The sequence below is a fragment of the Acinonyx jubatus genome, chromosome F2 (assembly GCF_027475565.1).
Source record: "Acinonyx jubatus isolate Ajub_Pintada_27869175 chromosome F2, VMU_Ajub_asm_v1.0, whole genome shotgun sequence".
Lineage (NCBI taxonomy): Eukaryota > Metazoa > Chordata > Mammalia > Carnivora > Felidae > Acinonyx > Acinonyx jubatus.
The window spans coordinates 54,002,632-54,025,063 of record NC_069394.1 but is presented as its reverse complement, the minus strand read 5'-3'; the positions used below and the strand labels follow the sequence as shown (position 1 = coordinate 54,025,063).

Sequence of the window (22,432 nt, the reverse complement as noted above, 5' to 3'; positions counted from 1 at the left end):
CATAGGACTTTATGCAGCAACTCCTCTGCCTAGATACAGCAAATAGTCACAGTCAACATGTAGCTTATTCAATTTTGTTTGACACACTTGATTCCATACAGCTACTTAGGGTTTTTTTTTCCGTATCTAGGATATGAAGTGTCTAGACAGAAGTTGTATAATGGACTCACCTCTTTCCTTGATAGGTAATACATACAAAAGGACCCATACCCAAATTACAGAATTTTTATTGTTTTCAAATACTATACAAAAAAAAAAAAAATACAGTGTGCATTTAATGAACAGATCCAGAGACAGTGATTCCAAATTAAAGATGTATTTTCTCTATTTCAATAGTTTGAGTTACTAAAATGATAATCCAGTGAATTCTCCTCTTTTACTGATTCCTTTGGCCTCATAAACATAAGAATTCTTGCTTTATTTTCCACAAACTCCATAAATTGAAGACATTCTTTTGTAAAAACGGGTTAATTTCTGGGATTATTTTCTTCTATTACACTTCTTGAATTCTTCAGTATGTGAGATTTCACTCTCAAGTTGCTGTTTCCTTACAGGGTCAAACACAAAATTCAATAGAGTGACCAGGACCTCTCTGGTATTCTTAGTAATCGCTATGATAATCCAAATTTGTTAAATATCTGTGAATTTGTAATATTGAATCTTCTATTTTGAATAATATTTCTAAGTCCAATGTTTGTTTTTCTAAATATCCTCTCGCTTTTTACTCCTTCTTCTAAAATGCAGAGTACTTTGCAATCTGTTATATCATTTTAAAAAGTAAGTACAGGTAGATGTCTTGAAAAGTGATTCCCCAGTTTTTTTTCACAACGATCACCAATACCCACATACACCCATCCCATTTTCCAACCCTTGTGCTATCATTTCTCACTAAAAAAGTAAAAAGATTTGAGTATATTTCACTCAGCTAAAGAAATTTCCATCTTACTCCATTTTGTCTCATTGAAAGATAGTAATGGGGCAGGATACCCAAGAAACAATGTGATGAAAAGATGATGTTGTGATTTTTTTGTTTAAATGAAAGACTAGTTGGAAAAAAATAACTTAACAGTTATGCTGAGTAACCAGAGTATTTCTATAAAAAGACAAATTTCTACAGATCCACTCCTCCAGGACAATGCTTCAACAACTAGGACATTTGTCTTAAAGCCTCTTTAAGGAAAGAATTTATATGTTAGTCTAACACCATTAAGCAGTGATTTAAAGCAGATAGTAAAAATAATGTTTTTGTTTTTTTTGCATAGACACCAGTTGATTATTTAATACAAGCTGTTTCCAGACCATTGGTCTCACAATAAATATTGAGACCTATACTACTGATATACAGAATTTATTAGGCTTTTCACATTTAATAGAGCATATTTTCAGTTGCATCTAAAGTGCTATAACAAAAGCTCTAGCAATCAAGAATGGTAGCATGTTACTTATGACAATCGACACTTGTGGCTTTTCAAATTTGGTTTTCATAAGATAATTTATCCTGAAGTAAATCTAGTCATGCTTTTAAAAAAATGCCTTAGGTCACTCCAAGCTTGGCAATTAACATTTGGCATAAACAATAAAACAATCACAACTTGATAAATAACAAATACAACATTATAGGTCATAACCATACACAGAATAATGAAAAGGTAATAGTGATGAATAAGTAGCTATTAGAATAGAGTACCTTGGCCTCCATGCAGATACTTTGAGAGGCTTTGGTTCATTCAGCCCTGCCATTTTTTCAAAATAGGGGGCAATGTCTACAGTATCATTGTATAATTTCTAAGACACTGAAAACAAGTAAGTAAAAAACAATGTGTTGATTTTCATTAATGCATTAAATCCTCAGGAGTTACCACCAACCCCTTATTATAAAATCTTTTCAAGTTTTTTAGTCCTACAACTTTGTGTGCTTATTTTTAAACGGTGCTGAATGAATTAAATGAAGACAGCAATGTTTCCCCTAACGTGATTGATTACAGCTAAAAATCTTCCAGGCTTTCGAATGGAACATTTGTTTAGAGTGTTCATATTTCAACTTACTAAGAATTACAGTATGCTTGCTTCAGAATGTTATTTTGCAATTTACTCTGAAACTAAAAATTTAATCTTGTGAAAAATAAGTTGATATAAATGGCATAATAACAAATACACTAAAATGGTTACTGTCACAAAGGGTGACACAGATAAGATGGTTCCACTCTGGAGTCACCTAGGAGTTTGAATTGCTGTACATGTTGTCACTTACAAACCATAACAAATTGGATGCAGAGCTGATTTATTTAGTCTGCTGTCTTCAGACACACACGATAGAAGATACCTCATACCAGAATGTTTACTCAAAAATATTTTTTGTAGCTGGTAACTCTTCCCTTGGAGGTAAAGAAAATTATGCCAAAACATTTAATAACCAGAATTCAGAGAACTTTAAATTTTAGTTAGCAATCAAATATACAGAGGTTCAAAGAGAAAACAAAGAAAAGCATTTTGAAGACAAAGATCAAACTGACATCCCAGAGCCAGAGCAGTTTTATAAAGTAGGAAAGCAGTTATGAGAAACCTGACGATTCTTGGATCATTCTAATGAGGATCCCCAGGTATTACATGTGTTTTTACAACAGTGTTTCCTATATTGGGGGCCTTAAATGCACATGAAAGGGTGTTTCCCAGGAACAGAGGTGAAGATACTTTTATGGTGTTCAACCCACAAACTATTTGGTCAGATGAACATGTAAAGCTAAGTAAAAGCACATCCGGTGGGAACTGAGAGCAATGAGTGTTGACATGATGTGCTTGGATGCTGCTTGCAGCGGCTGGCAGTGGGCGGCATCACACAGGTAAGCACCTCACAGGCCCCCCTGCGTCTGCTCCGGAAGAGGCTCCGAGGTGGCACTGGCATTTGCAGTTGAATTCAAGACTTCTCCGAAATCCCCACCAGCAGGCTTGGTTCCCCCTACCTTAGACTTTTAAAAAAAAAGTGCAAAAAGGACAAAACATCATGAAACGAAATGCTCAGCTGACGCTGCAAAAAAAAAAAAAAAAAGTAACTCGGATTTTACTTTGAGGAACACATAAATCAGGCACCTAGCAGCCCAGTGACTGTTCTCTGCATGTATGGAATTTAGTACTGTTGCAACATTCGGTGCCGCGTAATAGAAAACCGTGCAGTCTTCTCTGCTGAAATACTCCCACCCCTCCTCTTTTTTCCCACCTGCTCAATGCTCTTCACAGGGAAATTTGTCTGAAAACCTTTTTCAGATCTCTTATTCTAAAATACCTACTGAAGTCTCTTTATATTTGGATAGCACTTCGTATTCTCCAATTGTTCATTGAGCTACACTCATTCAAGAAATACTAAATACAACAAAGGAAAGAAATATATATATATATATATATTTCCACCCCCCCCCCCCCACTTATGGTGTAAACTTTCTAACCCAGTGCTACTTAAGGTGTGCTTTAATAGTAACACACAGACTGACTCCGCGACACCTGGGAGCTTGTTAGGAAGAGTCTCAGACCAACCTCCCCGCCTCCAGCTACAAAGATCTCCAGGTGCTTCTTGACAAGTTAAAGTTAAAGTTTGTGGAGCATTACTCCAATTGATCTGGCCTGATATTGCCAATAAACATTTGTCTGCATGAAGAGGTCTACCATACATTTGGATAATACTTTATGTTTTTCCAAACCTTTATGATGTCACTTCATCCTTAATAACACTGATGTATCTATGCTCTCTCTGTTACATCCTTAATGACCAGCAAGACAGCTGACTAACATTAAGAAACCAATCAACAGGGGTGCCTGGGTGGCTCAGTCGGTTAAGCATCCAACTTCAGCTCAGGTCATGATCTCAAGTCCTGAGTCTGTCTCTGTGCTGACAGCTTAGAGCCTGGAGCCTGCTTCCGATTCTGTGTCTCCCTCTCTCTCTGCCCCTACCCCGCTAGTACTCTCTCTCTCTCTCTCAAAAATAAATCAAAAAAAAAAAAAAAAAATTGAAAATTAAAAAAAAAAAAGTCAACCAACAATGAAACTCATAGGTTTAACCTGACCTGCTCTTAGCTCAATCTTAACCGACTAGCCACAGACACGTTATCGGCTGGAATCTTGTTGAAATTTTCTCTCCTTCTTTTTGGTCTCCCATCCATAATCTCTGAATTGTCTGAAAAATCTGCACAACTTATGTCCACTGTATATTTGTTAAATTTATTAAAACACATTTCTTAATTATAGAAAAATACTAAGACCCTTACACATGTCTAACATTGAACACCTCCCTCCACAACTGGTTCCTTCTCTATTCTTAAGACTTTACATAACTGTAGCACTCACCTAGCTGTCTTGGCCAGACACCTGGGAGTCCTCCTTGATCCTGCTCCATCTTGTTCCACATCCAATCAGTCACTAACTTTTTGGCTGTCATTTCTAAATTCTAAATATCTCTCAACTCTGTCCCATCAGCACTACCTTAATTCACTCCACCGCCATCTTTGGCCTGGATTACAACTCCTTCCTCCTAACCAGTCTCCCTGGCTCCAGATCTCCTTAGATCTGCAGGGCACCAGTGACCTTTCTAAAATGCACAGAATATACCACCCACATTGTTTAAAACCCTTTAGAAGCTTCTCATTGCCCTAAGTCCAAATTCTTTAGTGCAGCCTACCCATCACTCGAGCTTTATCTCCTGCCCACTACCCTACAGCACAGCAAAATGCCTGGTATTCCTCAAAAAGGTGTCAAAGCTTTTAAAACATTCTCCTCAACCTAAAGGCCTCCATTTATATTATCTTGTCCTGTAAGAAACCCTCTCTTACCTTCCTTCCTAAGCTAGGTCAGACGTTTTCTGCATCCCCAAGTCTCCCCGTCATGGAGCCTTACCTTACTTTTTGCTTTTTTTTTTTTTTTTAATGTTTATTTATTTTTGAGAGAGAGAGAAAGAGCAAAAGCAGGGGAAGGGCAGAGAGAAAGAGGGAGACACAGAATCCAAAGCAGGCTCCAGGCTCTGAGCCTCACGCGGGGCTCAAGCTCACAAACCGTGAGATCATGACCTGAGCTGAAGTTGGACGCTTAACTGACTAAGCCAACCAGGTGCCCCCACTCACTTTATTTTCAATGGCCATTTAATTGCCTACACATTTGCAGAAAGGGTCTGTATCTCTCTTGCTCACTGGGGTATCTCCAGGGTCTACCATTCATCATCTGGCACATGGCAAATGCTCAATTATCACAGATAAATGAACCAATCCAAAATCTAAACATAAGTACATGTAGACCCAATATTTAATTGAACATAAAGGTAATTTAGCAAAATTACATCCCAAGTGTACAACTATATTTTACAGCTTTTGGGGGGATAGCTGTTTCCTATTCTATACTTCTAAAAATTACATGTTTTTATCTGAATGGTGCCTAGTCATGTTTCAAAAGCAAGTTTCACCACAATTTATAGAATCTAAATACACTCAGAGGCAGAATATATAGTAAATGACCTGGAAGTTTCTAGTCCTCTTCAGTGTCTAAAGAATACAGCTATCTGTTTTTTCCAACCCGTCACTTCAAAAACTAATGCTTAAGGCAGATTTCAAGGAGAGACTCAGGATAATCCTAAATAGTGACAGCTGACTTCCTGTAATGTACAGTTTAATTGCAAACACATGACTAGGCATTAAAAAGAATAAAGCAAGTCTCCTACTGACCTAGAAGAATGACTAGGATATACTTGTTGCTCATCAAATATGTATTAAGTAGCATCAATGTGCCAAGGACTAATCCAGGCCCTTGAGAAGCATGAGTGAGTAAGAAGAACAGGTCCCTGTGTTTGTGAGATCATACAGCACATATGCTAGTTGGGGGGGGGGGGGGGGGGGCTGGATGAACAAGTTATAGGACTGTGCATGCAGCTGTGATTCACATCTGCAAAATGTTTATACATTTATGTGGAAACAGAAAAGGTGTGTATTAGTGTTTGTATGGGCAAGAAAAAAAGATCCAAACCACACTACAGTGTTTGGGTTCCTTTCCATAAGTAGCCCCTGCTTCTGTAATTTAAAAAAGATGCATTTAAAAATAAGTAACTCAGGGGCGCCTGGATGGCTCAGTCGGTTAAGCGTCCGACTTCGGCTCAGGTTATGATCTCACAGTCCGTGAGTTCGAGCCCCGTGTCGGGCTCTGTGCTGATAGCTCAGAGCCTGGAGCCTGTTTCAGATTCTGTGTCTCCCTCTCTCTCTCTGACCCTCCCCCGTTCATGCTCTCTCTCTGTCTCAAAAATAAATAAACGTTAAAAAAAAAATTTTTTTTTAAATAAATAAAAATAAGTAACTCGGTTACGATTATGAAAGACTAAATCTTAATATTTGTTTTTAAGCAGATTTATATAAAACGCTTAAGATAATAATTTTAATCCTTAAAAAATACCCACAGTTAATTATCAGGATTTGTCTAGGAAGAAATGAAACACTGCTTTGCCCAAACTGAAGAGAAGGCTAGGAACTGGTCAGGAACCAAACAACCTTTCTGGTCGCTTGTGATCCTAAGAGTTAATAATTTTATAGTTTTCAACATAATTTTGAAAATATAATTTATAAATTAATAAAAATAATCATTGAAAATGCCCACCTTCACTGTAATCAAAGCAATCAAAAAATAAAACAGTGAATCATCAATAGTGATCACCATCATAATACAAATGTCTAATGACTGAGGATTGAACAATCAGTATCTGTCACAAGGTACATGTAAACATCCATTAAACATAATATTGAGGAAGAATATTTAATGATAAAGGAAAATGTTTATGTTGTATCTGGTTAATTCCTTCTTAAAGCATTAACATTATAGTCCAACTACATACATATCACTGACTCCAGGTGACAGGACCAATTTTTTGTGTGTTATTCTTTGGGCTTTTCGATGTTGTTGCTAATTTTCTACAATAAAATTTATATTAAATTTTGTCAAATTATAAGTGTATTGGAGCAGTACACACTTCTCAAGTACTACTTGTTTTTTAAATTACACATTTCCTTTCAGCGTTTAGCATCTACCATGCTACAACATACACTCAAAACATTGATTAAAAGAGTACATATCACCTATAATAATGTAAAGAATAAAGTCATCAAGGCTCTAAATATTTTAGAAAGAAAGAGTAATGTGAATAATTTACCCACAGCAAAAAAATTTAAGGCACGAAGCAAGACATCACTAAGATTCTATTCATCTCTACTTGCCTTTAAGTTTTCAACTTTTTCTTCAAATGATTTGAAAGTTGGGGAGTTTCTACGGAGAGAAAGAAAAACAGTAAAATTGCAAACACTGAAAAAAACTCACTGATTTTGAAACATCATTAGTTGATTGTATTCCTCTTCACAGTTATTCTCAATCAGCAAAGAAACAGATTTAGCTGTGTATGTCTGTGCAGGCATAGAGGCAAATATGTATTATTAGGTAACATGATCAAATTCTGGTCTAAGATTTCTACAACAATGCCTTCAGTTCCACAAACAGCCTGTCTCAGATATACATGATATAGATGTAGTCAAGTACATGTGTGAGGAGAAGGAACAAAGTCGGTAAAACACGAATTCTGTCACTTCTCTAACCATCTAAGTGTGCCACCCTTAGATCAGTTTAATTTTAGTTAAGGTAACTATACTCTAAAACTTGTGTTTAAATTCACATATTGCCTGGCAAAGAGTCCTACATGAACCCCCATCACCAAGCAGGACAAGCAGACCACATGAGTTTCCACAACAGGGATCCTGGTTCCCAGGGAGCAGCAGTAGAGATGAGGAAAGAGAGACCAAAAGGAAGAAGAAGCACAGAAATGTGGTTTTGCCTACATCACAAAGCTGCCCCAACTGACAGAGCACTCTGAGCGCACAGAAAGCCTCTCCCATGTCTTCACACTCATCCATATTAATCAACGAGGATCACAGAACCTATGTCACTCACGTCTGGGTTTCCGAAGCTTTTAAACTATCCACCTGACCTCCTGACCTCAAATATCCTTCCTATTACATAGATGAAAAAGGTGAAGAAGGGAACAAGGGGTTCTCTCCTTTCCACAGTGGTGATGGGCAACCAGGCCCAAGGGGTAGTCCCCCAGATGCATCCATAGCTCTTGGGAAGTTGTGGGCAATGCAAGTTCTCGGTTCCCACCTCAAGCCTATAGAAATCAGAAACCAGAGGGGGCGGGGTTCAGCAAGCAGGGGGTCTAACAAGCTCTCCAGGTAGTTCTGATGTATACTAAAGGTTAAGCCAAGCATGTGTTGTTAAAAATCCCCTGCCTCTCTGGAGAGGTTAATGAGACAGTAACATGCACTGCTTGCACATTGTTTCCTGATGGAAGAGGATGGCAGAATTGAATCACAGTTGGCTCCAAATGTCAGAATAGGATGAGGGAAGTGGAAATAGGGAGGTTGGAAAGCCGAGTAGCTTTAGCAGACAGAGGTGGTCGGACAGCTGTTATCTATGAAGAGCTTTATTAGATGGGTAGTGTTCACTTTTACAGTTAAGCAGATTTAAAATATGAAGCAATTTAATAGGTTTACAAAATAAAGTAGAAATAATAACTCTTTTTTTTAATCACAAACCTTTATTGGATCACTTGCACCCACCTTAACATTATAGAAGGAGCAACTGAAAACTGATACAGCGTTAAATGCGCAGCTTGTTTAGAGCAGAATCCTAGCTCCCCGCTTCAGAACAGTTCAAGTTACACATTGAAATAAAGAATAAGAAAGAGTAAGATCAGCTACATTTTGTAAAAATAAAATACTTTACCTCATAGCAGGCATGCTAATTGAATGTTGAATGGAGCGGATACTAAGAGGCAGCATTAAAAAGAGATAGACAGGAAGTTAGTATCGTGATTAGACATTATAAAACGCAGCTTTCTAGGGGCTCATTCTTTTGGCACCATGAAGATTTATCTACTTTTTGAGGTGGAGGGGATAAAAATTATTCCAATGCACTTGTATTCATGAGCAAATTATCTTTGATTCAATTTTTTATTGTTCTTCTAAGTTATTTATTTATTTAAATAATCTCTACACCCAACGTGGGGCTCGAACTCAGGACCCCAAGATCAAGAGTCGCACGCTCCAACTGAGCCAGCCAGACGCCCGTTCATGAGCCAATTTAACCCATGTAGTTGACAGAGCTAATAATTCAACCTTGCACTTTCATAGCACTTTGAAAATTCTACAGTGCTTTTCACCTGTATCTATGGGGCATCAAGCACCGAGGCTCAGAAGTTAAGTGATTTACCCAAGGTCACAGTAGGATGGAACCTGGGTCTTTGGGACTCCTGATTCAATGTTCACCACCTCCCCTCAAAAAACGAAGCACACATACAGATACACACACGCACAAGTGAGGCTGGTGAAGGGCGCCAGCAGCTGCCTTTCTCCCACATATTTGTGACCAGACCAAAACAGGAAGGCTTCAAAATAAATCACCTATTTGACAATTGAAAGTGATTTAGAGATCACTCCTTAGTAGTAGTATCAATTTTCTAATAAGAGACACTTGTACTTCAGCCCAATGAACTAAATGTTCTTAATGGTCATTTTGGGCCCTTTGTTTTACTAGCACCAACTTCTTTCTCAAAGGCAATGCAGCTTACCGACCGTTCAGGCTCAAGGTTATCTACTCTCAGCCATCTCCCATAGAGACCACCTCGCAAGATGAAAGCACTTTAATTCGTGGGCTCACAAAGTCACTGTAAATTGCTGATATGATTACTATGCTTACAATATTTTTATCACTGGCATAGCCGCTTTGGTAGGAAATCTTTCCTTCAGGTAAGCTGGACAGTCCAAGGTATTCTTAATTATATTTGAATATTGCATGTGTGATTTAAGTTTTCTCAAAAAATCAGTTGTTACACATGACAGTGTGTTTTAAGAGTAGCTCCCAAATCTAGTTTTGCACTAATATGTAGTGACACGAAGTATGATCTAGATATAAATCAAAATACACTGGCAGTTCACATAGTCAAAATAATCAGTAAAGTATCTGGACATCTTCATACTTAATGTCATATGTAACACAGGAAAGAATCCAGGCAGCTCACCATTCTCTCTATACTATAACAGTGGTAGATACCTTGGGTACAAGACTACATTCTAGGAGAATTGGCTAATGCTTTTCCTGCTTAATCTATTGCAGTGGGCTAGATCCATACTTGAAGGATAGAGATTCATAAAAATCATCCTTCTTAGTTTACAATACTATTAATTACTATTAATTACAATCATTTACACTAGTTTAGAGCCTTCTAAAGAGGCTGTCTAATCACATTTCCACAGCCCCCTTCCATCATCATCAGTAATGATAACTGCATCAGTAGAACTCCACCCACCACAACTAATCTCCTGGTAATCTGCAAACTGTTTGGAGTGAATGAAAAGAAAGAAAAAACAAAAAAAGAGGACAATTAAGATTCTTATCCTGGGATTTTGTACACTAAACCACTGGTTAATGGCTAGGTACATGAGCTGAAAAGTTATGTGGGCTTAGACGTTCAGGAAGGCCTTTCATGGGACCAGGAGGTACAGGCTGCAAGAATGCAGAAGCAGCCAGTTCCCCAAGAAAGGACTGAATATAGTGCACGGAGAGGTAGAAGAAAGGAAGCAGAGATGACCACGCAAGGAAGAGGGCAGGGTGAGAGAGGAACAGCAATTTCCTTGGCTTCTGGAAGCAACCTTGATTTTACCAGCTTTCCAACCAGCAGGGCTAGTCTGGGTGGGGAAAGGGCTTGCTACCTTTCTTCTCCTCAGATTCCAAAAGAACTTTCTATGCGACACATTCTTCTTAGGGAAGCTGGTTTACCTAATTTTTTGTTCCTCATAACCAAGACTCTTCACTAGAATATTCATTTTGGCAGAATTACCAAATTCTGGCAAAAGAAGGGGAGTGATGGCTTGGATGTATGATACACTGCTTGTTCGTGGGACTCCCTGAATGAATTCAACAGTATCAACAAAATGAGGAAATACATAAAGTGCAAATTTCAGAAACCCATAGCTAATTGTAGCCACTGTCCCTAAACACCCACTTAAAACTCATTCCTTCCAATGGTCATTTTCTGGGTTCTGTGCCCCTTGAACCAGCATACAAGCTAGTTAAGAGGAAACAAGTCAAAGGCAAAGTGGAAGAAATGATCATAAAATGAATTCTAAATACATCAAGTTGACTGTAAATTCAACATCCAGGGCACAAATTACTTCAGGATTATCCTACATAAGAAATAAACCAAGGTGATGAGAGTTGAAAAACTGAATAGTAAACATCGCCCCAAATTATCAGGGGATGGAGAATGAAAACAAGAAGTCAGTGCAGAGCTATGCCTGTGTGTAATCAAGGGGTCTCCCCTGATTAGGTAAGGGATGGGAGTGGAACATTAATGTAAGGAGGTACCAGGAAGAAAGGGGAAACTCACAAATAAGGCAAGTAAGAGAAAACAATAATGCTGGGAATACAGCAGTCTCCGTCTCAAAATAAGTAAACATTTTTTTAAAAAGTTATTCTTTTGGGGCACCTGGGTGGCTCAGTCAGTTAAGCGTCCGACTTTGACTCAGGTCATGATCTCACATTTTGTGAGTTTGAGCCTCATGTCAGGCTCTGTACCAACAGCTCAAAGCCTGGAGCCTGCTTCGGATTCTGCGTCTCCTTCTCTCTCTGCCCTTTCCCCTTGTGCTCTCTCTCTGTCTCTGTAAGATAAAAAAATATGTAGGGGCGCCTGGGTGGCGCAGTCGGTTGGGCGTCCGACTTCAGCCAGGTCACGATCTCGCGGTCTGTGAGTTCGAGCCCCGCGTCGGGCTCTGGGCTGATGGCTCAGAGCCTGGAGCCTGTTTCCGATTCTGTGTCTCCCTCTCTCTCTGCCCCTCCCCCGTTCATGCTCTGTCTCTCTCTGTCCCAAAAATAAATAAAAAACGTTGAAAAAAAAATTAAAAAAAATAAATAAATAAAAAATAAAAATAAAAAAATATGTAAAAAAAAAAAGTCATTCTTTTAAAAAGCTGAATTGATTTTTTAAATTTTCCTGGTTTCTTACACAGTTCCTTGATCTTTTCATCCCCAATCACAATAAAAGGGGAGACATAAAGGGAGGAAAGAGAAGAAAGGAAGTGGTAGGTACTACACAGAGAAAGAAAAGAAAGAGTTAATGGTTAGCATGTTTGAATGCTTACTAGGTGCCAGACACGCTTTTGAGAGCTATCTATGTATTATTTTTCCATTGTGCCCTCACAATAATTTCTTGACTGTAAGTGATAAGCCAAAGTAACTGCTGGCCAGTGCCTGGAGGGGCCTATTCTTAAACCTTGATCACTTTGGGGAGGCAGAACAATGCAGAGAAGAATACAGGCTCCAGAACCAGGGTGCTGTCTGGGTTCAAAGCTTGGGCTTCAGCCACTTAGCTGTGTGATCTTGGGGGGAGTCACTTAACCTCTCTATGGTTCAGTTTCCTCCTCTGCAAAATCAAAAAAATAAAGGCACTTACTTCGGAGGGACTATATAGAGCCTTGCCTGGGACATAATTATTCACATTATTACTACAGATGACTTTAACAGAAACACACATTAACATTTATTTCATATTACATTGCAGTCTTTAAAACGTTTGCATTGCACCCAGTTGTTATTTCAGTTGGTAACTCGGACCACACAGTCTGGACCAAGGTCTGGCACATGGTTAGCGTTCAATAAATACTTCTGAATGAAAGCATGAACGAACAAAAACTTGTAACTAAAATTAGGAAATATGGGCATGAAAGGTAGAAAAGTTCAATAAAGCTTTTCAAATTCTAATCGAAAAGTACTCTCTGAAAGAGAAGACATCATTTCTGTTCCCGTTAAGGGGTGAAAATTTTCAGCAAAACAGAATGGTCTGGAATAACCTTAATGAGTCCCAAACAAACAAAAAAAGATATCTAGAGATTTATATGAAGAAATACACACGTAAACAGGAGAAACTTCCTTTGGAAATAAAAGCAAAGTTAGTTAGCACTTCCTCTTAAATATATCAAAATTCTTGACTAATGAAGCTGCTGAATTACTGTATTATACTATTAGTAACACTGAAATTGATGTTTCACACTGGCACCCAGGAAAATGAGAAGGGTTTCTCTCAAAAAAATTCCAAAGTTTCTCTCAAAAACTTAAAGGCATGAATCAATGCTCAACACATATGTATAGACAATGAGCAAATATGAGATGGGTGGATATGAACACAACACCTGAGGGGAAAGGCTGGCTGTCCCTGAAGAGCTTCCCATGATAGTTCTCATTACCATGTCCCACATCTGGCCCTCGAACCAGCTGTCACAGACACCTAATTCTCAGGGGACTAAAAACCGATCTCTCTCTTTTCTCCTCCACTTCCTCCTCCTTGCACACCCACCTGGGGTGTAAGGAACATATCTAAATCCCAAGTACCAATTTATTAATTGACAATGTGACCTAAAAACTGTTGCAGGGTCTAACAATTCATGTCAGCAAATCAACCACAATTCTGTCTGAGAGTGAAATCATTGCCACAAGCTTGCTGGGTACACAGGGACTCAAAACAAAGGGAGGTTGAAGGATTAAGCAACTATTTCAAGCACTTGGCAAAAGAGGCCTCTCACATCGTCTCCATGGGAGCAAAGGCCTTGCTGCTGGGACTGAAACCCTCAAAATCTACTTTCCAAGCTTCCTCTCCTTGGACAGTTTTTGGGCCAGTATTTGCCACCGTGACTCACTGATCTAAAAGATGCGGTTTTTCTTCATACAGGTTTTCTATTATGTATGTTTTTATGTGTTTCTATCTTATATGTTCTCATATATTTTTACATGTGAACACACGAAATCAGATCACAATCAGGGCTTCTTGGCCGAGAAATTTAAGTGACTTTAGCCAACTTTTAATCTGTGAAACTTATAAAATTTAGCTTTCAGAAAATAATCTTGTATCTCTCATTTCCAGGTTTTAATCAAAAGTCTTACTTAAACTTCCACGTATGGATACACAATATATATTAGAAACAGGACTAAAAATGGCAGAGTGTAATCTCAATTATAGTTTTTAAATGAAATAAAAAAAGTTGACTGTATAAGGAGCTAGAAAAGAGTGGCAATACCTAATCTGTTCCTGGTCAATTAATAAGACAGCACATCCTGAGCCATCTTATGTGAATTTGCTTATTCTTAAAACTACAGAGAAAGAACAGGGATGTGTACTGATGAAACATTCCCCAACAGCACGTACATAAATATTTTTACATTTTTATTTCTATCACATCTAACATTGATATATAATCCAGGGTTAACACGGCTCTTCCACCTTAACTTATTCCTAGTCCCAACCCCCTTCCCCTACTCCATCCGCTCAAAGATTGTAAGGTCTTTCAGTATGAGAGCCATATCTGATGTATGGTTATATTCCGTGGGCCTGTCCACAAAATGCAGTCTAACAGGAGCAGAATGGATCCTGTGACTGAATACGTATTCACACAACTCAAATGACTGTGGATAAAGTGGTCTTAACAGCTGCCTAAAGCACTGAGGCCATTTTTAATTGAATACCAAAAATACAAAACCACCTATCTCTTGATCTTCTTATCCCTATGGTTGGCTCTGACTTCCTGGGCCAAGTGTCACTAGGCCAGAAAGGCCTCAGCGATAAGTTTAAGTTTCCTTATTTAAGCAGACAAACAACTAGGCTACAGCAAGTGACTGAGAACATAATTCGCACTAGAAGAACAGAGATGGAAGCAGCAGACCATGTTGTCTTTCCTGCTTACACTCTAAAGACCTTTCTCCAGCTTAGTTTTCTCTATTAATTGGATAAACAGTCTGTATGGGAGACAGAGAAGAGGTTTGCTCAGCATCACAAAGATTCCTTCAATAAGGCATGGTTTGGGCTGACATCTTTTTAATGTGTGTGTGGTTGATTGTTTGTTTGTTTGTTTTAGCCTAATAGGCTATTTTTCCTTTTGCAACCATGAAATTTCCTTACCTGCATATGCAAAGAGTATAGTGTAAAGAAATTTAAAAAATAGTAAAAACTATAAGCTAGTAAAACAAATACTGGAAAGTGCAGAGTAATGGGTAAATTTTATGTCTACTTTACCACAATGAAAAAAAAAAGTGATCAGAGTAACCTGTAGAAGACGGAAGACTGACATCATGAGGCAGTACATGTGCACTCTATTACAGAAGCATAATGGGACCCACGTGAAGGAGAATTCCAACATCCTTACAAAAGCACCAAAGAAATTAAAGCATCAAAAACAAACAAAGTCAGACATTAAAAGGGAGGAATTCTGTATGCCATGGTTGAGCTGCTTCTTTTGACCACCACCAACAACAAAAAAGTAAGAAATGTCAAAATCATTTCCATATCCCTGAACCACAGTGTCCAATTATTCTTCTTTTAATTTATCCGTTACCCACGGTATACAAAAACCCTCCCTTAAAAATAGGTATGCACTAAGGAAAAAGATATTCCAAACACAAGAAAAGTATGCAGTGGACGAACACAACCATCCAACGTGGCATAATAAAGTCTAATTAAGCACACTTGTCTTAGACACCGGCTACAGCTGCAGGGATGGTTCAAGCTGTCCTTACCTAAAGGAATGTGAAAAGGCTTGCATTCTGTAAGAAGCCACAGTAAGCATTAAAAAAGAAAGCAGGTTCTGGTAAATCTAAAACAATGGAATAACCTACTTTTTAAAAGTCGTGTAAGGCTTAAACTGGACTCTAAAGGTCTAGACAATCAAGCTGGCATAGAAAGACATGAGAGCACCTCAGAGATGTACATAAATTGTCAAAAGAAAGCAAGTAAGCTATGTTTATTACACAGACGCTTAGAATGATGATGGTCCAAATACAAGAAGTCATTTGGACTTTTGGGTACGTAATAAATACACATTGGTTGCGAAACTGATTCAACCAACAAAATTCTGGTTGTAAAAGCTACATTCCCCACAAATGAGAAACACAAAGTCATGCAATCTGAGGGTTTTGTTAGTAAAACAAAAACACTTTCATGCCAACAGAAGCACAGCAAATTTAAACCATGTTTGTCACTTTCAGTGCTATTTGAATCAACATGGCGGGGGCGGGGTGGGGGGGGGAGCAGGGTGGATGCACAAAAGCACTGTGAAGTGGTTTTATTAAAACTGCCAGGAAAATTCTGCAGACTCATCTGAAATATAAATGCAAAACAAAAAGCAAAGCTCAATATCAAGATGTGGGCCTAGGCATGAATGTAGAGAGAGCTTACACATTAGTACAAACCAGGACACGGATGAGCATGTGGTAATCGCACCATGGTATAACAGTGTACCACGCAGAACTGAAGCCGGTCTCGGTCCACGCGTGCAGGCAGCACTCCTGGACCTGTCGCCAGGAGGACCACAGGCTCGGCCCACAATCACAAACTTGCAACCACCAGAGACATACTTACCCTGCATGATCAGGAAGGACTAAAAGGACAAGAATGCACAACCAGAATTTTCCAACAACCTTAAAAGTACTCACAAGATGATTATTTTGAACGCTATGCCTAAGAGCCAGAAGGCTACGCCTAAAATAACTGAGACAATATTTCAGGTCCTGGTTTGAAGGAGAGGCCTCCCTCACTTGAAGACAGGAGAATCCAGCATTATCCACAAAGTCAGGAAATACATGCAACCACAACGTATTTTAATTTGCCTCAGCTACTTAATGAGCAAGGAGAAATGAGGACATACTTTACATCTTCCAGCTTTTTGGTGATGACCGATCCAACAGATGAGAAAGCAGCGGATGCCTTCTGTCCAGCTTGAGATAAGGTTTCAGAGGTCTTTTTGTATCTATATTAAATTATAAAAGAACAGAGTAAAGAAAAGGTAAGCTAACCTTTTCTAATAGCAATAATTTAAAGAACGATCACCACCTCTTGGAGAGCTCTCAAAAACCTTTTTAAAAAAAAATTGTTTTCAGAACATCCCAAATCCTTCATAACCACCAGGACAACATCATCACATCGTTTTATCGTTAACCATCATGCAGGCTCAATCTTCGGCAGTGCCCTAGGACAGCCAAACAGACGCCTATAAAGGCGGGGCCAAGGAAATCGGGGTAAGGGGTAAAAATAGTCATAGAGAAAAGCTGAAAATGAGCCAGAGGCTGAAATTATACCTCTTATTCTTTTCCACTAAAGCCAAACAAAAATGAAATCAAATTCCTCACATGCCTTTTATATCTTTATTCCCTAAAAAGGGACCAGAAGCAAGGTAAGGTCCCTGCGTACTTTTTATCCAAGTAAGTTAGTTATATGGCCATAAAGAATTTTTTTTAATTTTGCATATCTGCAGAGCTACCACACAAGGACTTGTGGACTCTCGACGGAATACTGAAAATGACTCAAGTATGATATTTGCTATAGCATAAAGCTATCATTTACCACCTTCCTCTTCCCATCTACCCAGGGATTAATGAAGGACAAACAAAACCAAACGAATATGGTAGCTACAAAGAGGTTAAGATCCTCATGTTATTGACAGGGATGCTCAGGCATTTTTACTTATCCCATCAAGAAAAAATACTAAAAATAAAAAGTTTATGGTGATTCACAAAGAATCTTATATGGACTTATATGGGTCGGAAGTGGACCAAAGGGGGTAGACACCCTAGTGTGTACCTAGTGTCCTAGTGTCCTAGTGTTGTCATGTCAAGATGCAGTCAGCCACACTGCTGCTGGTAACCAGCTCAGTGCATGGATGAACACAGACTTCAGGTGCACCTGGGTGGCTCAGTCAGTTAAGCGTCCAACTCTTGATCTCCACTCAGGTCACGATCTCCTGGTTTATGAGTTCGAGCCCCGCATCGGGCTCTGTGCTGATAACATGAAGCCTGCTTGAGACTTTCTCCCTCCTTCTCTTTCTGCCCCGCACTCATGCACATGTGCTCTCTCTCAAAAATAACTAAGTAAACTTATAAAAAAAATTGTATAGAACATACTTCAGAATCTGTTACCAGAAGCTTGCTCCTCCTTATGCTAGGAAACAAAACTGCATCATGATTAAGGCTGTATCAAAATGTATGTGATCAAAAAGACAAGAAGATTAAGGGGTGGGCCTCTGCCACCAGCACATATCAGAGACGATGAGCCAAGAGTCTTATGAGGAAGTAAAAAGAAGACTGGCTCTGTACTTGGTCAAATCTGAGTTCAAATGCTGCCCCTGCATTTTGAGTTTTGTGACCTCAAAACTTATCTGATCCGTTTCCTTCTCTCGGGCTATCTCACCACCCACCCTATTTGGTTATTCTGAGGACTAAGTGACATAGGTGCATTTCTGGCAAGTCAATATATAACATTTTTGGAACGTAAATGTTAGTTCTTCAACTCACACACGAGGCTGGTTTTCTTTCTATCCCCTAGAACAGTCTGAAAGACCAAAGTTAGAGAAGAGTCAGGTACACTTGAGAACTGGGCGGGGGGAAGTGCCCTGTGTAGTATAAAGAAGAGTCGCAGAAGCATCCCTCAGCCCCTTTCAGTTCCCCTACCCAGACAAAAGGAGCAAAAGTGTCCTTTACATTCTCTAGAAAAATGTATGATCAAGGGGACATACGCAGATGTTGCTGTCACATCCTGCCAGCCTTTGGCAATGTTCTGTTTTAGTTCCTGTAGTGAATTGATCCCAAGTTTCCGTTTGATCTCTGCTAGATGCTTCTCTTTTGCTGCTAACACTTGAGACAGAGTCTGGATTTCTTCTTCTACCTATGAGGAAGGGAGATGGGGTAAAAATATAGCAAAGTTAATATTATTAGTGCAAAACTATACTCAAAATTCTGGAGAAATTTAAAAACTTTTTTGATTCACTGATCTCTTTAAAAACCACATACAGCATGTTGTTAATAAGTAAACTGGTTACGTGCCGATCTCTCCTGTAGAGCGTCTCTTCTCTTCCTTATATTTCTATCTTGAATTGTCCTCAGCCTTCTTCTCTGTCTGTAGGTCTTTACTCAGCTATGTCATGGAGGCTTAGGGCTCGAACCTCCACACAGAAGATATTCAAATTATTCTAACATCCACTCTTCTGACCTCTGGTCTGAATTTCTGGCTTGCCAGTTCTAGTAGAAAGCCCCCAAAACTCCTATTTGTGTACCAAATGAAACCTATCTCTACTCTCCACCAAAACATGCAGAGCCAAGCCAAACTGAAAGCCAACCTTCCCATATATTTCATGTGAGTTTATCTGGAAATGTCTGTCCCAGGGCCTGCCAAAGCCACAGACATAAACAAATCAAACTATCTCCCCCGGAGAGCCCCACAGAAGTCCTGTGTGGACCCCCTGACACTGACTGACCAGCCTTAACTGGGCAGTTAGAGGTGGGCCCCTAACCCAAGGACAGCCAACCCATCAAGTGGCCACCAATCAGTGAGTGATGTGCCTGATGTAAAAAGAGATACTCCAGTCTCTCTCATTCAGAAATCCAGCTTGAGAAACTGAGATAACATTGGGAGAAGAAGCTGGGAAGACTTAGATAAAGAAGCCCTGAAGTACAGGTAGGGCACAGTGAGATTATGAGAAACGGAAGCCTAAATATACTTGATGAGGCCAAAAACTCTATGCAGAAGCTAAGAAGGACAGTAAAAGACTTATAGAGTAGGCCAACAAGCTGAGCCAGAAAAACAGAGGGAAAGAGGCAGACCCACAGAAAGAAACAGACCTCATGTGGGAGAGACCTTTTGTCCCAGGAAGCTGAAAAAGTGAGATAGTCATTAATATTCAACCCCTTAGAAAGATGCTTCTCTTGGCTTGTTGCAAAACCATATTCTCAGCCTTGACCTCACACTTCTATGATTTCAAAGACAGCATGGACTTTAAAAAGCAACATGTAGTGCTATTAAACTGTTTGCACTGCTGATTAAATCTTTAAAGAACACAAAGTGAAGAAAAACAGTACTCGACAAAAGGAAAGAAGGATAAATCAAATGTGATGTGGCTACCAAAACAAACAAAACATAGTTCTGAAGATGGCATTATTAGAAGATAGGTCCAGAACAAAGATAATCCTCTGTGCTTCTCATTCTGCACCAGTTTTAGAAGTCATTTGTAATTGGAATACGGAAAGAAAAAGGCAACAATGAATGAACGAGGTTCAAAATCAAGTAAATTAAATAATTTGCCCTAGGTCATCACACTAATAATGTAGGAACCAGAATTTCAACCCAGGTTTTCAGATTCTACTTCTCAGTTTACTGGTTAATTCTCATTGCACACTATTAGCTTTCCAATACCTCCTTCTCTATCCCAGCTCCGAATTTTCAGATGCTCCAAAGAACTGACTTAAAAGATACATACTCTACCCCGACACTTGTCTGAAGTTTTCACTTCCCCTAATGACAGCTGGCAAGAAAGACCACTATAAATCTTACTGAACAATACATGACCCGGTGTATTCCCTACCTTTGTCGGTTAGATTGTGCTACCAACATACCTGGCTCAGCACATCACGGCTACAATTCCTTAATTCAACATATATATTATGTATTACATACTATGTATATAAAATATACATATTTCAAAATGGAAAAATACATATATATAAAAGAATGACCCTTAAAGCACAAAGAATATATCTGATAAGGATCTAGTATCCATAACACAGAACACACAACTCAATAATAAGGACAAATAATCTAATTAAAAATGGACAAAGGCTTTAAATAGACATTTCACCAAAGAAAATATACAAATGACCAATAATCATATGAGAAAATGCTCAATACCATTCATTAGTGAGAAATTCAAATGAGATCCTACTTCACCTCCACTAGGATGACTACAATAAAAAAGATAACAAGTGTTGGTTGGCAAGGATGTAGAGAAATTGGAGCCCTCATATATTACTAAGGGGAAGATAATGGTGCGGTTTGGCAGTAAAACACTCTGGTGGTTCTTCAACGTTTTTTTTTTTTATTTATTTTTGGGACAGAGAGAGACAGAGCATGAACGGGGGAGGGGCAGAGAGAGAGGGAGACACAGAATCGGAAACAGGCTCCAGGCTCTGAGCCATCAGCCCAGAGCCCGACGCAGGGCTCGAATTCACGGACCGCGAGATCGTGACCTGGCTGAAGTCGGACGCTTAACCGACTGCGCCACCCAGGCGCCCCATCTGGTGGTTCCTCAAAAAGCTGAACAGAAGAGTTATCATAGGACCCAGGAATCCCACTCCTAGGTATACAGAAGGAAAATTGAAAGCATACAACTGCACAAAACACCTGTACACAAGTATTCACAGTGGCATTATTCTTAACAGCCAAAAACTGAAAACAACCTAAATCTCCAACAACTGAAGAATGGATAACCAAAACATGGCAGATAACTATAAAATGGAATATTATTTAGCCAGGAAAAGGAATGGTGTACTAATATGTCTTACAACCTTGAAAAAACCTTGAAAAAATACTACGTGAGGGAAGCCAGTCCCAAAAGACCACACATTGTCTGACCCCACTTGTATGCAATGCCTAGAATGGGGCAAATCTATAAAAATAGAAAGTAGACCAGTGGTTGCCAAGGGTTAGAGACAAAGGGTAGGCTGGGAGTGACTGCTAGTAGAGCAGGGTGTCTTTTTTGGGTGATGAAATGTTTTGAATTAAATAGTGGTGATAACTGTACAACCTTGTGAATACACATAAACCAAAGAGGTAGAATTTGATGGCATGCAAATTACATCTCTAAAATGAACCCAAAAAATAAGAGACGGGATTTTTTTTATCCCTATTTTATTTAAACGTCTGCAACTATCTCAGGCAGTGACTCTGATGTAAAACCTTTCCAAACTGAAAACTATCATTTGTTGGGGCACCTGGGTGGCTCAGTCAGTTAAGCATCTGACTTCAGCTCAGGTCATGATCTTGTGGTCCGTGAGATTGAGCCCTGTGTTGGGCTCTGTGCTGACAGCTCAGAGCCTGGAGCCTGTTTCAGATTCTGTGTCTCCCTCTCTCTCTGCCCATTGCCTGGTCACACTTTGTCTCTCAAAAATGAATAAATGTTTAAAAAATTAAAAAAAAAAAAAGAAATAGATCAAAGGCTTAAATATAAGAGCTAAAAGTCTGAGAAAAAAACATAGGGGTAAATCTTCATGATCTGAACTTTCAAAATGGGTTCTTAGATATAACACCAAGAGCAAAAGCAACTAAAGAAAAATTAGATTTTATCAAAATTTAAATTTTTTTAATGTTTATTTTTGAGAGAGAGTGAGCAGGGGAGGGGCAGAGAGAAAGAGGGAGACACAGAATCTGAAGCAGGCTCCAGGCTCAGAGCTGTCAGCACAGAGCCCGATGCAGGGCTCGAACTCATTAACCACAAGATCATGACCTGAGCCGAAGTCGGATGCTTAACCAACTGAACCACCCAGTCGCTCCAGATTCCACCAAAAT

General features: G+C 39.1%; 1 protein-coding gene across 4 annotated transcripts in view; it reads right to left on the bottom strand.

Annotated features, from left to right (window-relative positions):
• Window positions 1–211: 211 nt before the first annotated feature.
• TPD52 (tumor protein D52) overlaps window positions 212–22,432 on the bottom strand; it is a 111,032-nt gene continuing 88,811 nt past the window's right edge. For 2 of the 4 annotated variants that reach the window (XM_027064335.2, XM_027064334.2), the window contains exons 3-8: window positions 18,612–18,760; window positions 16,749–16,850; window positions 15,622–15,648; window positions 8,788–8,829; window positions 7,233–7,281; window positions 212–2,966 (exon numbers count right to left, since the gene is read on the bottom strand). In XM_027064335.2, the coding sequence (XP_026920136.2) occupies window positions 2,850–2,966; window positions 7,233–7,281; window positions 8,788–8,829; window positions 15,622–15,648; window positions 16,749–16,850; window positions 18,612–18,760 (486 nt within the window). In that variant the 3' untranslated portion in view covers window positions 212–2,849. The remainder of the gene's footprint in view (window positions 2,967–7,232; window positions 7,282–8,787; window positions 8,830–15,621; window positions 15,649–16,748; window positions 16,851–18,611; window positions 18,761–22,432) is intronic. The other 2 variants (XM_053208720.1, XM_053208721.1) reach the window with 2 other exon arrangements.